The sequence below is a fragment of the Notamacropus eugenii genome, chromosome 6 (genome assembly GCF_028372415.1).
Source record: "Notamacropus eugenii isolate mMacEug1 chromosome 6, mMacEug1.pri_v2, whole genome shotgun sequence".
NCBI lineage: Eukaryota > Metazoa > Chordata > Mammalia > Diprotodontia > Macropodidae > Notamacropus > Notamacropus eugenii.
This window is the reverse complement of record NC_092877.1, coordinates 93329908-93347562: the sequence shown is the minus strand read 5'-3', so window position 1 is coordinate 93347562 and position 17655 is coordinate 93329908. Positions and strand designations below refer to the sequence as shown.

At 35.5% G+C, this 17655-nt stretch overlaps 1 protein-coding gene across 4 annotated transcripts in view; it reads right to left on the bottom strand.

Annotated features, from left to right (window-relative positions):
- Positions 1-17655, bottom strand: part of LOC140511435 (WD repeat-containing protein 19) — an 88538-nt gene that overhangs the window by 56318 nt on the left and 14565 nt on the right. For all 4 annotated transcript variants that reach the window (XM_072620500.1, XM_072620501.1, XM_072620503.1 and 1 more), the window contains 9 exons: positions 15098-15178; positions 13314-13426; positions 12215-12388; positions 9728-9798; positions 8745-8917; positions 8542-8656; positions 7705-7811; positions 5824-5946; positions 4315-4464 (listed from right to left, as the gene is read on the bottom strand). In XM_072620500.1, the coding sequence (XP_072476601.1) occupies positions 4315-4464; positions 5824-5946; positions 7705-7811; positions 8542-8656; positions 8745-8917; positions 9728-9798; positions 12215-12388; positions 13314-13426; positions 15098-15178 (1107 nt within the window). The remainder of the gene's footprint in view (positions 1-4314; positions 4465-5823; positions 5947-7704; positions 7812-8541; positions 8657-8744; positions 8918-9727; positions 9799-12214; positions 12389-13313; positions 13427-15097; positions 15179-17655) is intronic.

Sequence of the window (17655 nt, the reverse complement as noted above, 5' to 3'; positions counted from 1 at the left end):
CTATACGCAGCAGCAGCCTGAAGAGTTAAAAGTTCTTATTCATGCAAGAGAAACAGTTTCCTTTAAGTAGGCCATATGACAACAAACTGTGAAGACTGAGTGTACATGAATTGTTATTATGTAACAAAACAAAATCTGTGACAAATTTAATGCGACATATTTTATGATATGCAGAATGGTTATATGTGCTCCATGGCAATTAAGCACAAATGGTAAGCATAAGTGACTCTAATTACAACACTTTTATATCAATCAGCTGAGAAAGTAGGTCAATACAGAGCAGAAAGCACTGGACTGGGAGTCAGAAGACCTGGGTATTGATCTAGATTCTTCCATTAATTCCCTGCTTGATCTTGGGCAACTCATTTCACTTTTTAGAATCTGTTTTCCTCATCTGTGAAAAGAGGATGCTTGTCTACATGACCTCTTAGGACCCTTCCAGCTCTTACATTTTATTATTCTCCCTTAAGATTTCTAGGGTCAGCTAGAAGGGGAAAAGGAAAATGAAACTGCCCATTACTCTTATGAAGTCATCTGGCTCTGCAGTGTAGGCAGTTAGACATTCACACTCCTCTAGCTGGGCTGCTTTCCCACAACATACGTTGGGATTCAAGAGAGGTCTGAGGCAAATTGGATCAAGGTGGGGAAGTAGCCTTGAGGAGGCAGTGGGGTACAGAGAAAAAAGTAATGAATATGGAGTAAGAGGACCTGTTCAAATCCTAGCTTACTGCAACTCACTATCTGTATGGCCCTCTTGGCTCATCCTCCACCTCTTGAGTTCAGTATCTTCATTTGTAAAATGAGGACATCAGACCTGGTGACCTTCTATAGGGTCTCTTCCAGGTCTAAATCCATGATAATCCTAGGATGCTCTTCTATGTGGTGGGAATTGTTGTTTTTTTCTTGGGAATGAAGATCAGGCCTCTTGGACTTGAGCCTCTACCCACAAGGTTAGTAGAAGAAGAACACACAGCAGTAGTTGACAACAGAGGGGTTCAGAGTCCCCAAACTCTCTTTGTTTTCCTCTCTCAACATTGGGATTATATAGGGAAAGAGGGCTCAGAGTAACTTCTGGGTCTCCCTAAGCTCCCCAATAGGAAGCCGTGCAGCTTGCTGATTACTTACCCACCATGACATCATCCAATCTGTATAGGACAGATTGGAATGGTGAAAAGCATAAGGCAGGGAAGCCGTGAAGAAGGCTACTCCAATAATCCCATGAGAGGCGATGAGAGACTGAACTAAGTTGATAGCTTTGTGAGTAGAGATAAGAGCTCAAATACAAGAGGTGGTGAAGAAGTAAAAACATCAAGACTAGGCAATAACATGGATATGTGGAGTGAGAGGCTGAGAAGGCCAGGATAATGCTGAGGTTATGAGCTTGGTAGAAAGTTGAGATGGTGATGTTTCTGACAAAGATAGATAAGTTTGGTAGAGGTGAGTATTGCAGAAAAATGAGAGTAAGTTCAGTTTTGGACATGTAGAGTTTAAGATGTCTCCCAGACATAATTTTGAAATGTCTAATAGGCAATTGGTGTAGGACTAAACTTCAGGAAACAGACTAGGGCTGGACAGATAGATCTGCGTCACCTGCACGAAGAGGATAATTCAACCGATGAGAGTTGCTAAGTTTACTGAGAATGTATATGCATGTTTGTCCTTCGTTGCCGAAGAAGACCATGCCATCAGAGAAATGATGACATGACTTGCAGTTGACTTTGTTTTGAGTGAGGGAGGGCTGTGCAGGTCACCAGCCTCATTTCTCCTCCAGAGCCATCTGAATCCAGTGACCAGGTATTCCTCAGGATGACTGGAGATGACCCAGGATGAGGCAGTTGGGGTGAAGTGACTTGTCCAAAGTCACACAGCTACTGCGTGCCAAGTGTCTGAGGTGTCCCTTACTGAGCATGGGGAGAAAGAAGAAGGCCTAGGGCAGAATTTACATTGATGGGGTTTGATATGAATGATGAGTCAGCTAAGGAGAGTAAGTTGTGGTAAGTCAAGGAGAAGAACTAGGAGGAAGTAGTGCCACAAAAACCCAGAGAAGAGAGTATCCAGGAGGAGAGTGTGGTTACCAATGTCAAGTGCAGCAAAGAGGTTGAGAAGGATGAGGGCTGATTTGTCAATTAAGAGAGTAGTTTCAGTTGAGTGATGAGTCAGAAACCAGACTGGAAAAGGACTGAGGAGAGGAGAGATGGAGATAGAGAGTACTGACAGCTTTTTCAAGACCAAGAAAAAAATAGCTCTGCTAACTTATATACTCACTTAAGGAGATGCTAGGGCCTAGTGAAGGTTTTTTTTTTTCTTTTTAGGATGGGGAGATTTTGGCATAATTAAGGCAGTAGGGAAGCTGAAGGAGAGAGACAGAGAGATAGAGAGTGTCAGAAGGAAGAGAGAGAGGTAATGACTGAGAATGCAGTCTTGTTAGAAAAGACAGGAATGGATGGAATCAAGTGCACATGTAGAGGAGCTGGCCTTGGCAAAGAAGAGAGTTACCAGGGGAAATAGAAGAGAGTGAAAAGTTGATGTCAAGAGATTTTGAGATGAATAGAATGAGAGAAGAATGAGCTCATATTGAATGCTTCACTTTTCTCAGAGAGTAAGAGGCAAGGACCTCAGATGAAAGGGGAAGATGGTTGTCAGCTTTTGCATGGAGTGAAACAGAGAAGGAAACCGAGGCTCAGTGGTGCTAACTGACTTGCCCAAATCCCATAGATAGTAAATGACAGGAGGGAGAGATGGTAGGCAAGAGAGCTGCCTCATGTACAGTGTGTGGAGTAGCACAAGGAATTCTTTTAATAAATGTCCATATTTTTAAGGTCAGGAAATTCTGCTCTCAATTAATTAAGTCCCATGTTACAGGGAAGTATCTGATGGACATTAATACATGGGATACAATTGGAAACCACAGAGAAGGACAATTCTCAAACCAGGCTTCAAGGCACAAATACTTGTTTGGGCTCTCACTAGAGCCCAAATGCATTGCAAGTTCACTATGAGTTTTACATGGGGTACTTTGGGAAACCTGATGAAAAGGCAAGCCTGAAAGGGGCACTACAAGTGGTACCTTTGGATAGCTAGAGGGTGGCATGAAAGCACTCAATTCTTGAAGACCAGGAGAATAACCAAAGAAGAGGAGAGCCCCAGGTACAGGATGGGGATTTAGGATCACTCTGCATGATGCAAGCAAGGCTTCCATTTAAATCTTCTTAAGTCTTTTCTCCTCCTCACGCACCACAAAGTCAGTTAGCTTCAATGAGCTCTCTTTCCTGTGAAGCATAATGAAGCCTGGGGCAAGTTTCTCAGGACTGGATCCCAAATAGCTTTGCCCAGCCAACATAAAGTATAGAAAGACTGATTTGTGTCCCATGATCCTTAGCAGGACCCAGAAAAACATATTTAAGTACTTGAACATTCAAAATTAATGAAAAATCATAGGTACTACATATACTGTAATCACATTTACTTCAAAAACTTTAAGGACCGATACTTTTTTTTTTTATCAGGGTAGACATGTCTACAACTCAAGCATATTACAACCCTTCCAAAACAGATGGGAATTAACTATGACTGAACAAATTCACTATTCGTTGGTAAAACTTATGTTGATGAGTGTAATTCACACACTTTAAGTTTCTTTTTAAAAAATAAAAGTTTAAAAGGCATTTAAAAATCTTTAAAATAATACAGGATTTTAAAATCTGGCCAATTTTTAATTATTCAATAAATAAACAGTAATTGACAAATATTTAATGCCTGCTATGTTCAAGGACTGATGCTAGGCAATGAGGGGGATGTAAATGAGACACAGTGTCTACCTTCAAGAAACTTAAAATTTTGTTGGAAAAATGTGACCTAAACATGAAAAAATAACTTAAAAGGACAGGCACCTCAAAAGTCTGGTATGCATAGTAAGCACTTATTTTTCATTAACAATTATTTTGGGGGGGGAGGTAATTGGGGTTAAGTGACTTGCTCAGGGTCACATAGTAAGTGTCCAATGTCTGATGCTGTATTTGAACTCAGGTTCTCCTGACTCCAGGGCCAGTGTTCTGTCCACTGGGCCACCTAGCTGCTCCCTAACAAATGTTTAAAGATCAAAAGCCTATGAAAAATTATAAACAATGTTTTCTGAAATATGAAAATGCCACAAAATATAGAACCATTATTATAGCCCACCTACAAACATAATAGTATTTTAAAATCCTAAAGCTTTTGCATTGTTTTAAAAGACAATTTATACATTCATTTTTTTCTTTATTAAATTTTAAGAACTTAAAGAAAAGCATGATTGAAATTACTTTCTGAACTTACAGGACAGTAGACAAATCCTTCACTTTTTTCATCAATGAAAACCAATTTGGTTCCATTAGGGTCAGGAAAAATTTTTTTCACACTGACAGGATGTCGATATTCATTCACATACTGCCAGTCTTCAATAAAGAAATACCGAATAACGCCAGTCTAAAACAATTACAGTCATGAAAATGTTATGAGATACTTTCTGTTTTTAAAACAAATATTTCATATTTTTAAAGAAATATTTAAATCAAAATTGAAGTTACCCACTTATGGTAAACATAAAAGGTAGATCAAAATTCTGTGTTAACTGTGAACGTATTTGTGATTCAATACTTTGCTAATTATGACATTTTAAATTATATTTTTGGCATTATCACATTTTAAGTCCTCTTAGAGGAAACTTGAATCATTTGACATTTATTTCTATATCAATGATCTTAGGCATGTATCTTAGATCTTAACATTTAACAAGATTTTAAAATATGAAAACAGGCAGAAAAATTTTTGAGATTACAAGAGTTGGTCAACTATGAGATCATCATAAATGTGATTTATTAACAAAGCACAGTCACTATCTTTGTTCTGAAAATTCATAGCACCATCAATTTATGTGATAACTGTATATAAATGGGAGGAACACTAATGGAATTGATGACAATTATGCAGTTAAATAGCAAATGACCTATTTTCTTATAAATATTGTAACTTTCTCTACTTAGACTTCTTCTGAGAATCAAATAGAGATAAAATGTGGAAATGCTTTGAAAAAAATTAAAAGTACTTTAAATAAATAAGGTATCATGACTGTGTGGCTCACACTATTTTTCATATGAAAAAGGTAAGACTGATACCAAAAATAGTCATCATGAAAACATTCTCAACATGCACTAAGAAACTGAAATAAAGGAAAGATACCAATTAGGAGGCAATCTTGTAAGGGGGAAAATGTTCAAAACATTTTTCCTGCCATTTTTCCATAGAAAGGAATTCTTATGACTTAATAATGAACTTAACTTCTCTTGTATTTATGGCATTTTAACATTTTTCCTCATTTTTTTGAATATCATATTTTCTAGTCTTTTCCAAGAATTAAAAAAAAAATGTATTCTGTTAATTGTTTTAATTATATTTAATTTGGTGTCCTGATACATTTGAGAACATTTAATTACTACAGACCTTCTTAAATTATTAGGATCAAGAGAATACGCTTTAAGTACAAAGTGATCCTTTACATTTTATTAATTTTCAATTTGTAAATTCAATATAGTAAAGTCCACATCAGTTTCGGATATGCAAAGATTATGTTTTCACGCCATAAGGAAACTACAAAAAACAAGCAAATATGTTTAAACACATTAAGAATATTATCTCCGTGTATGTAAGTTCATTTAAATTCAATGTCAAAAATAGGCAGGGAGCCATAACCAAGACCAAAAGATAATACAATACTTCAATTAACTAGAATTAGAAATTTTCTACGTGTTATAACCAAAAGAAGTAAAAAGAAACAAAAATACATACATCTGTACCGTAAATCAGGAAATCTCCAGTTAAAGCATGGCATAAAATTCGGCATTTGTCATCTACCTCTGGAAAAAGTCGAGTCTCACGTTCTTCTTCAGCATCCAAAATTTCACTTTCTATCTAAAATGTTAATAACAGCAGTTTATAATCTTATCAGTCGGTGGATTAGACATTTTAATTTTTTTCTTCTGCCTCAACCAAGTCACTTAGCTAGTAGCTCTGTGGTCCAACTAAGTTGTCTAAAGAGATTGATATGGATGAACGAGGAAATTGTTAACTAATTTGGATTCCAAAAAGCCATGAACAGAAGATGGAATCAATACAAAAGCATGGCACAGTCCTGTAAGAAAAGGATCAGAGGCACTAGAGCCGAGAATGAGGAAAGCTAGGTAATACAAAAGTTTTTTTAAAGCCATGATGTGGAGAAAAGGAAGAACAAAGAAGGAACAGAACCACTGCTTTTGATTGGTGAGATGTAGACAACTGAAAACTTGAGAGAAGCAGACATGCTCATTTCTTACTTTGCCTCTATTTCCTTTGCAAAGAGGAAGAACCACAGAACTAGAAAGGACACATCAAAAATGGTTAAGAGGAAACTAAGATCCAAAATAAGTACACTGATAGTGAGAGAGGATCTGGCTGCCCTTTATAAGTTTAAGTCATCTGGCCCAGATCAATCAATCAATCAATCAATCAAATGATAAGTCAGCAAGCCTTGGTTAAGGTTCTATCACGTGCCCAACACTACATTAGACAGTAGGGATAAAAGACTAAAATTGCCCTCAACAAGTGTACAGTGTATTGGGAAGACAATCCAAACACTGTTCTTGTTCATTTCAGTTGGGCCTGATTCTGCATGATCTCATGTGGGGTTTTCTTGGCAAAATTACCAAAGTGGTTTGTCATGTCCTTCTCTGGCTCATTCCACAGATGAGGAAACTGAAGCAAACAGGAGTAAATGACTTGCTCTGGGTCACACAGCTGAGTAAACGTTTGAGGACAGATTTGAACTAAGGAAGATGAGTCAGCCTGATCCCAGGTCCAGCACTCCATACACCACCTAGCTGCCCCACATACATATATTCACATAATAGCTTAAAATTGTACAGACTTCTCTGTGTGTGTGTATACACACATATATGTATACACATATGCACACACACAAACATATACAAAATACAAAGGGTGGGGGACAAAAGGGTGGTATAAGGAGAAGGTAAAGTCTCATGCAGGTAATACCTGAGCTAAACTTTGAAGGAAACAAGGGATTTTAACAGGTAGAGGTGAGAAGGGAATGAGTTCCAGGCTTGGGGATAAAGGTACATACACAAGAGATGGGGTGACCCATGTGAGCTGCAGCAAGAAGACCAGCTTGGCTGGACCAGAGAGTGACTGGGAGTGATGTATAATCACGTTGAAGGCCTTTAAATGTCAAAATGAGAGGAGACTATACTTTTCATGATAGGGCATAGACCATCCCCCTCAACCAAGGTGGGGCAGCTCCTAGTCTTCCAGGTTTGCCTCATGCACTGAGCAGTTAAATCACTCGACTAGAGTTCAAACAGCTGGTATATGTCAGAGGCCAGATCTGAATTTGTCTTCCTGGCTTTAGGGCCAGCCTTGTTCCTTTAGGCTGTGCTGCCTCTTGTATTTTACACTAGCAGTAAAAAGGAGCTGTAGGAGTCTACTGTGTATTATTGGGTGAGACACATCACTTGTTTGGGCCTCAGTTTCCTCTTGTATAAAATCAGAGGGCTGGACCTTTAAGGTCCCTTCTGGCTCTAAAAGGATTCTTTACCATTAGGCCTTAGTCTATTCATCTTCTGCTTCTGTTTATCTCAACTCTGTAGGTCTTTGGTTGTACCAAATAAAACTCACCATATGTAATTGTATTTTGCCTTCAAAAAGTACAGCTGCATAGTCAGAATGCAGGCACATACTAGCTACTGTTCCCAGATACTCAACATCTTTTAATTTTTTCACAACTGTAGAAAATAAGAAAACATTAAAAAACAGGTGATGAATTTCATACAAGTTTTGAAAAAAATTTTCAAACTAATTAATTAATGAATTAAAATTTAAATTAAGACATTATCAACATTTAAAAACTTTTAAAACCTTGAAATTTTCTTCTAGTTTTTTTTTCAGGAAATTTTAGTTGCTACACGAATTTGCAGTGATCATGTCCATGGAAGTTCACACAAGGCACAAACATAAATTTTCATATATAAACACTAGAACAGCTTAGTGAAAACTTAATGCCATTTTCTACTTGAGTAGAATAATACTCTGTCATGCTCTATGACTGACTGATGACATATAATCTCTTGTGGAGAAGAGTGTGAATGAATAGGTTATCATTTTTTTCTGATGTCAAATCCCAATATTTGAAGAAAAAAAGTCAAAAGAGCACTTGAAGCCAAGAACAAAGCTGTTCTAGGAATTATGAAAATTAGATATATGATGTTTAAAATCTTTTAAGCTAAGAAACAGTACACATGACAATTGATGTGTATTGTCATAAAGCTATAAAAGAAAAAAGAAAAAGCTTCATATGCTTATTGATAAACTAAGTGCCCATGAAGCTCAAATCTTTTTCATCTTCGAGCCAACTTTCAACGATCAGTATACAATGCTTTATTAGATAATACCAAAACATTTATCAGAGGTGATAGACATAAAGAGTTAAAATAGCAAAACCAGATTTAGACTTACCATCCTCTCCAAGTGCATAGAACCAAGCTCGATTGTTCATTCCCACAGCCAGATGATAAAGACCTATAGCTAAGAAGTTGGGCTCCACTTCAACAGTAACTGTGATGGGTAGCTCCTATAAGAAAAGCAGTCACTGTAAATAAGCTGCTATAAGTACTCTGAGTTTGTCTATAATTAAAATTAAAATAACATATTGGTCATACTCCTTCAACAGGGTTGGCTACTGTCACTTCAAGGAGAGAGGTGAGATATGCAATCCGTGTGCTGCAGTTGTCCCCAAGAACAGGAAGTTTGGTCAGGAAAACATGGAGTGAGCCTCTTTGAGTAGACACTGCCAGCAACTGGCCATCATCTGTCCAAGATAGACTACCCAACCCTGAAATGATTTTTTTCAAAAGTGAACTATAATTAAATAATGAACAAAAAGTTCTAGAAATTATATTTATTTCAGAGTTTCAGATGGGAAAAGGTAAATTTAAAAACATTTTCTTTAATAATATGAATAAATTTCTTTTTTACTTAGCCTATGATGGTTATTTTCTGCATAGAGATTGTACCAGTTAGTGCAATATATATATATATATATATATATATATATATATATATATATATATATATATATATAATATATAGAATGATTCAATATCCAACCAAAGTGGAAAGCACATTTTTGCATTTGGAAGCACAGAACACAGATCATAGATTTAGAGTTGGAAGGGACCTTTGAGAAGCCATCCAGTTCAAACTCTGCATTTTATGGATGACAAACTGAACCGAAGAGACATTAAATGATTTACTCAGGGTTACGTGGCTAATGTCTGAGGCAAGATTTGAACTAAGGATATGAACAATCTAGCACTTATCCACTATCACCTGGCTGCCAAATGAACTATAAAAAAATCCATTGTAAATATTTTAAACACGCGGACTCCTTCAGTTCAATTTAAGTAGCACTAATTAACTAATACAAATACAAATCAATTCATACAAGTAAAGAAAATTCAAATAATAATAATCAAATTCAAAATAAATACAAGTAATGCAAATTCAGCAACTAGAGAAAGGCATAGGATATTATATCTCAAGCTTCCTGTAATAATAGAAATATTAAAATAATAAATACCATAACATTATCTGGTAAGTAAATGCATTCAGTGTTAATCTGGCTCAGAAATTCATAGAATACCTTTATTTTCATCATCCAGGTTTATTATAGCATACATGTCTTTTAGTTCTGAGAGGTCATGGATTTTAATGCTGAAAAACAAAATAAAAATCATTAGTTTTATCTAATATTTCAAAAATGGAAAATTAACAAATAGAGCTTGATCTCAGGAAACAAAATGAGTCACTAAAATACAAAAAGGATACTACTATCATATTTCCAAACATAGATTCAGTCTAAGTAAATATGGTTAGATTTGGCATGATAAATTAGTATGGACAATGACAAGAAGTGAGATCTTTAAAAGACCAGCCCCATGTTCTATGGGGTTATTTTAGTAAACCACTTCTTTCCAATCTGTCCAGTTAGGTCAAGTTCTTTAAACTCATAATCTCAATGAACTTCAACATTCATTCCTTGAAATGTCTTTGTTACTAATACTATCACTATTACTAAGACCCATAAAATTAAGCTGCATCTCCTAACAAAATATAATTGATTCCCAGTCATTTTGGATGCTAATTTATTTATTATTAAAATACTGGATTTATTCCCTGGGAATAAGTTTCTAACATTTTGAAATGTGTTTCATTTCATGCACTAAATAGGATTCTAGTGTTCCAAAAATTAATATACTTCTAAAAAGTAAATGTAACCAATGTAAAGGTAAATGTACCAATTTTATTCCTTATCCACCCACATAATCATGACCATTGTGTACATCAGCACTTGTTTTAGCAGATTTGATTAGGACATGGCCAGAAGGTCAGAGGCAAGCCACTTTTCCCCTGTTCCACAATTGAAGACTATGCCTCTATGTCCAACCACCAATCTTACAGATCTAGCTAACAATAAGAACCAGAAGCAATTATCATTTTACTGGAAATATAACTTAAGAAATATGTGTCACTGCCAGTTGATAGTAGACACATACTCCATGTACAAATAATACATAAGATTTTAAAGAACTTGAAATACTATGATTCTACAATTTTATGACATCAACATATAACGTACTAGGTACTGTTAATTCATAACAATTCCAAAAGAGACTTTATCACAAGATTTAATGTAAAAACCTAACCAAATGTATTTTAGGTCAATATTCAGCATTTTCATCACTCCATAGTCTTATTAAAAAGGTGTGCTGCTAAACTGCAACTCAAATGTCTATACTCTGGAATTTCTGTTTCAAATGTCCTGATAACCAAAGATAAAAAACAAATCAAAAGGCAAATTCAATGAAGAAATGAAAGTTTCAGGGATCTTCCAATCACAAAATATGTAAAATGTATGGGAAGAGTATCTAAGAAAGTGGTAATAATAACAACTCGCACAATAGTGCTTTGTACAATACCTGGCACATAATAGGTGCATAATAAACGTTTACTGAATTGAAATGAATATTTATGAAACTTTTCTCACACTAACCTTGTGGGATAAGTGACTCCTGAAGAGTGATAGACTTATGGTGCCAAATTAGACATACATTTTTGGACATGACCAATATAGTAATGTTTTGTTTGACTGTGCATATTTGTTATAAAGGTTTTGTTTTTTTCTTTTTTTGTTTTTGATTTAATTTGGGTGGGTGAAGTAAGAGGATGAGGTGGGTAGTGATAGATTTATCAAAAAAAAAATGAAGGTCTGAAGGAAGTATAGACAAGCATGCCAGATTTGAAACTTACATGTTGAATTTAATATGTAGTTGCAAGAAAAGGCAAGATGTATGTAGTATTGTCATGGGTTTCATATATAATCCCCTCTTTCAGTTTTATTTTGCAAAGTGAGATGCTCATTTTATTTGCTGTTTATTAAATTCAGAATTTCAGAATTTTTTAAGAGCAAACTGAAGAGTAATAATTCAAATAAAGCTCTCAACTCTACCACCAGAGTGCCTCTGAACAGTAAAAGCAACCATTCTTGGGTGCTAGGGTTAACATAATCAGATATTCCTTTCACTAATTCAGCCCCTCCTTCTATGTTACATATTTGCTTTGACACTGTTTTTGTCCCAGTTATTCAAGTTTGAGAGTTCAGTTGTTATTTACTCTTCCTTCCTTTAGGCCAGTAAATGGTCAATCTAAATGGAAAGTTTTGGTAATCAACCTAACTGGAACTATTTTTTTGTATCAGGGAAAAAGAGGTAGCAGAGCTATGTAACTTGGAGTTGTATAGGGTAGTGGTGAGGAAGTGGTCTGTAATGTGAAGTCTGGAGAGTGGGTAAATTAGTCTTGGATAAAGTAAATGCCTATTTCTCTCTCACCATATGCCATACCAGTTTCTAGTTTAAGATCAATACCCCAGAATGATTTTCTTGTTCCTTGGATACAGAGCACTGAGGAAGAAAGATGAAGAATCAGGCAGATTTGACTGACTACAAATTCATCTTGTACAATTTCAAACAGAAATTTCAGAATTTTAATCTAGCTTGTTCCTGCTAGATTAAAAAAATTATCTTGCTTATTCCTTTGTTGTGTTTTCTACAGATTTAAATATATAACTTACTGGTTGTCCCCACATGTAGCAGCTTTGTTAAGTGACTGTGAAATCGCAATACTACTTAAGTTATCCTTGTGGTTCCGAGCCTGAAAGATCTCTTGACCAATTTCTCGAATATGAGTCGAAATGACAACGAAAATTCCCCGTGAGAAACCAATCATTATATAGCCGTCTCCGTACCTGTAAGCAACACAAATGGCAATGTAACAAAAAGACAGTGAGTCAATTTGTCAAATTAACGGCAACTGTAGCTAAATTTTTTGACAATATGGGGACTAGCATTATCATTGGTAAACCAGTAAATGCCTTTTAAACAGATAATTATAGAATCAGTCAATCGCAAAGCATAAAACGACCTCCTGTGTGTAAGCACTCTGTATGGTATTAGGGATACAAAGACAAAACGTAACAGTCCCTACCCTCCATCATCTTGCACTTGAGTGAGGGAAGACAACATGTACATCTAAAAAGCATCAACAAAAATTATATAAGGCAGTGTGGGGGGAGCATCTGGGGAAGAATCAAGAAAAGCTTCATGTAGAAGGTTGAGCTTGAGCTTTGAAGGAAACTAGGACTTCTACAAAGGAGAAGTGAAGAAGACTTGCATTCCAGGCACAGCAGACTGTAAGTGCAAAGGAACGGAGATGGAAGGTGGGATATAGCGTGTGAGAAAGAGCAAGAAGGCCAGTGTGGTTGAAGTGTAGAGAATGAGAAGAAGAGTTAAGTATAAGGCTAGGAAGATTCATTTTAGCTAATTTTGTGAAAGCATTAGAAGTCAAACAGATGAGTTTGTATTTGAACCTAAAGGCAATGGGGAGCCACTGGAGTGTGCCACGTAGGAGAATGACATGGTCAGACATATTCTTAAAGAAAATCATTTTAGCAGCTCTATGGAAGATAAATTAGAATCAAGAGAGACTTGAAAGTATTTTTTAAAATGCTGTTTCCTTTACTATTTAAAATATTTTATAATCCTGAAAATATTAATCTTACAGAAGAATATATGTATGAAAATGAATGAAAACATATAAATTAAACTGAAATGCTATCACCAATTTAGAAAAAAACATGAACTTCTCCTTTTCTTTAAAACTTTTGTACTTACCAACTGTAACAAACAATGCTGCCATAGCGCTGCTGAAATTCTAGATCAATTGGGCTATCTGGATCATTCAAATTGAAAAGGAATAAAGTTTTCTTGCCAACCACCACACTTATCTACCAACAAAATACAAAACAGATTGAAATAGAAGGCACAGTGTTTCATGAAAAAGATGAATTCCACTTATATGGTAGAATCTAGTATCCTCCACCAGCATTTTGTTGTAACACCTCTCTGTGGTACAGAGGTGACCTTGACTCCTGAAGGGTACGCCAGAAGAAGAGTAGCTCTGGCAGATCATGCCAGGTTGAAAAGGCACAGAGAGTGGTCCCAGGAATGGATCACTTGGTGCATCAGTTGTCCATGACCCAGTCTAGCTAAGGTCAAGTTGGCTTTACAATGAGTTGTCCATGACCCAGTCTAGCTAAGGTCAAGTTGGCTTTACAATGGTACATTTTTCATTAGCAATTGGCAATTTGCAGACTGTCCAATCAAGTCATTGAGGAGTTGTGATTGACTTTGGAAGCAATACCTACATTGACAAAATTGTATATCTGTGAAGAATGTAAACAGGAAAATAGTTGGTGACTTTGCACAGCCCTCCCTCACTTAAATCTAATTCACTTGCATATCATGCCATCAATTCCCTGATGTCATGGTCCTCTTCAAGAATGAGGGACAAACAAACAATAACAACGACAAAGAGGAATATGATTTCTGTGTACTAAATCCTACAAGTAGTCATGTAAGATATTAAAAGATATTAGTGCAAAATGTATTGCACTAATGTACTTTGGTAATTTGGAAACACTTCGATCATATCTAAGATATTTTATTATACATACCAAAGTCAACCTTCTGGAACGTTTTTTAAGTGAATGATGTCACTAAAGTACTACGATGTAGATAATTATATCTCACCCTTAATGGTTCTCCCATTCTCAGGAACAAGTGGGATTTTTGCTCTTACTACAGCTATCTATAGAAGTAGACCAGGGCAGATATAGCAAGTTTACACTAAGGGGGTAGCTAGGTAGTGCAGTGAATAGAGGATTGGCCCTGGAGTCAGGAGGACCTGAGTTCAAATCTGATTTCAAACACTGACTAGTAGTATGACACTGGCAAGTCACTTTAGCCCTATTGTCTCCTCCCAAGCCCCTCAAAACGAAAATTCATGCTAAAACAGAATGGCTCTAAATGATCTGGCCTGGCTTTCTTAGTAGTTGTTCAGAAGATGTCATCTATTTTCACTACAGGTTAGTAGCAGTTTGTGGTACTACAAAAAATCTCGGCTGGAATTTGTGTAATAGGTACCTCTGGTACTTCCTGAATGCCTGGGATTTGTTTTTGTGGATTTTGTATTCTTTTACTATGCTGAAGCCATTAACTGTTTTAATTAGTTTACGTTCGCTGATTTTCTGGGATTTCATCATATCTATAAATAAGGATAATTTTGTTTCCTCTTTGTTGATGTTATGCCTTTAATTTCCTTTGGTTATTATCACTAGTATTTCAGGAACTATTAAATGATAGAGACAAGATAGGACATCCTTGCCTTATTCTGTATTTATTAGGAAAGTTTTTTTTTAACATTTCTCCATTGCAAATAATACTAGATTTTGATTTTAAATATCTACTTTTTATCATATTGAAGGGCCTTTCCACACCCATCATTTTTAGGGTTTTTTTTTAAGTATTTTTTTTTTTAGCACAAATGGGTGCTGTATTTTTCAACTCTACAGAAGCACCAAGATGACTTGAATATAGACTTGATTCTGAATTCTTACTGTGCTTTCAGAAGCAGAGTTTCTGTCATCAGTCTTCATTGTTGAAAACTGCATATCACTAGGCTCTGATCGAACTGGAGTCTATAAAATAAGAAATAAAAACAATTTATGACTGGCGATCAAATCCAACGTGGATGTATTTCATTTCTGTATATGGACATGGTTATTTATCTCTGCTCTGGTCTGTCTATCTGATTAGTGTTCCCCTCTGCCCCGATCTCAATAATTCTCATCTCCAGGATATTGCATACTTTGTATCCTGTGCTTAGAATACCTTTTTTTTTCATTTCTAACTCCCATTTCTGCCTTCAAGATCAGGCTCAATTTATTTTTTTCAATGACTTGAAGACATACAAGGTCTTAGATATTAGATATAGAAATATAGATAGAAACTAGATATACTTATCTAATTTGTGGCTGATGCAAAACTAGAGGGCTCAAAATCTCAATAGGCAGGAAAAATAGGCTATAATTAATAAGCTATAATTTAATGGAAACAAATATAAAATCCTGCACTTAAATTTTTTAAAAATCACTTGCACCAATTAACACGGAAAAGACTTGGGACTTTTAGAAGACATAAACTCAAAAGTTTGCTACAGCTGCTAAAGAGCTAAAATTATTTAGACTGCATTAAAAGAATGATATTTTCAAATAAAGAAAAGTAACAATTCCTGTGTACTCTGTAAAGGTTAGACTACATTTAGAGCATTATGTTCAGTTCTGGGTGGCACAGTTTAAAAGGAACAGGTATCCAGACAACAGCTAGCAAAATGCTGAGGGGTATAGAATCCTAAAGTTTGGGACCTTGAAGACAGGCCCATTTTTCATTTTTGTCTTGCTCCTCAGTACCTAGCATAGTGCCTTGCATATACATTGTGGGCATTCAATAAATACCTATTGAATTGAGTGAAAGTTTCTCATTAGATTTCATGTACAAGACAGAGACACAGCATAATAAGGTAGAATCATAAGCCCAAAGAATAATACCGATCTCAATCTGCAGGGAGGGCTCTAATGAATGTCACAGAACTTTATTCCTAGCCCTGTTCTGTTAAAAAAAAATATTTATTGAATAACTTGAATGAAAATACAGATATATGGCAGGCTTATTAAATTTGAAAGAAAGATGAGAGACAGCTAACTTTTGGAAGAGTTGGGAAGCCCACCACTAGGAAGGTCCTTCAGGAGGACATAGATCAATTAAACAACACTTTTGTGGTTACAAATCCACCTAATTCCGTTATCATTTAACCCATATTTCTTCATTTTTTTCTACATGGATATCATGACAAACTTTGTCAAATGCCTTGCTATTTCAAGGAATTCCTCTGATCATAATACCAAAAAAGAAAATTTTATGAGTTTGGAAAGACTTGTTCTTAGTGAATTCAAGTTAGTGTCTAGTGATGCCTGATTTGACTTTTATGTGCTGAGAAAACATTCTTTTGATAGTCCATTCTAATAAGTTTCTAGAAATGGATGTTATCCTTACTGCTTTGCAATTTATGGAATTCTTTTTAAAAAAAATTATGATATCTCTCTTAAGTCTAGCATTTGAGTTCCATGATTTGTCAAAGTTTACTAACAATAATTCTACAATCATATCTATGAATGCTTTCAGTACCTTCAGAAGGTACAATTCATCAGGGCCAGGAAAAGTGAACTCAGCTAAAGTAGCTAAGTGTTCTCTTAACATTTCCTTTTGTATTTTGTGTTTTAATCTGACTCTTAACCATGTTTGTTTTACTCTATCTAGTTTGAAGATAATTTTCCTTATAAAGTGTTTGTTGATTTAATGGTTTCATGGAGAAAGAATTAGCTTCAGAGTTCGAAGACCTGGGCATAAATGCTGTTTATGACATATTCTAGCTATACATGACTGTGGGCAAGTCACTTAACCTTTCTCTCTCTCTTAAAAAAATTATTTATTTACTTATTTTAAAATTATTATTATTTTTTTTTACATTTTGAGTTTCAAATTCTCTCCTCCTCAGCTTCTTCCTCACTCATTGACAAGCAAGCAATATATCAATCATGCCTGAGAAGTCATGCAAAACATACTTCCACATTAGTCATGTTGTCAAAAAAGCAAGAAAAATAAAGAAAATGATTAAAGTCTGCTCTAGTATACACTCAGAGTTCATCACTTCTTTCTCTGGAAGTGAAAATATTTTTCATCATGGGTCCTTTGGAATTGTCTTAGATCACTGTATTGAGTAGAATAGCTAAGTCTTTCACAGTTGATTGTCCTTACAGTATTGCTGCCACAATACTGTACAGCGTTGTACAGTGTATCACTGTACAGGGGTACAGTGTTCTCCTGGTTTTGCTCACTTCATTTTGCATCAGTTCATATATCACTTAATCACTCAATGGTCTAGGTAATTCTAAGAAGCAGAAAAGATATGTATCTACATAAATAAAGGGAATTTCTTCATTTGGGAGTTCCCTACATCCACAAAATCATGGGTCCACTTTTTATTGCTCTATCTAAAGTGAATTCTTGATTACTGAATGGTGATTAACTCTTTTAATTCTGAAGGTTTTTTTAGTTT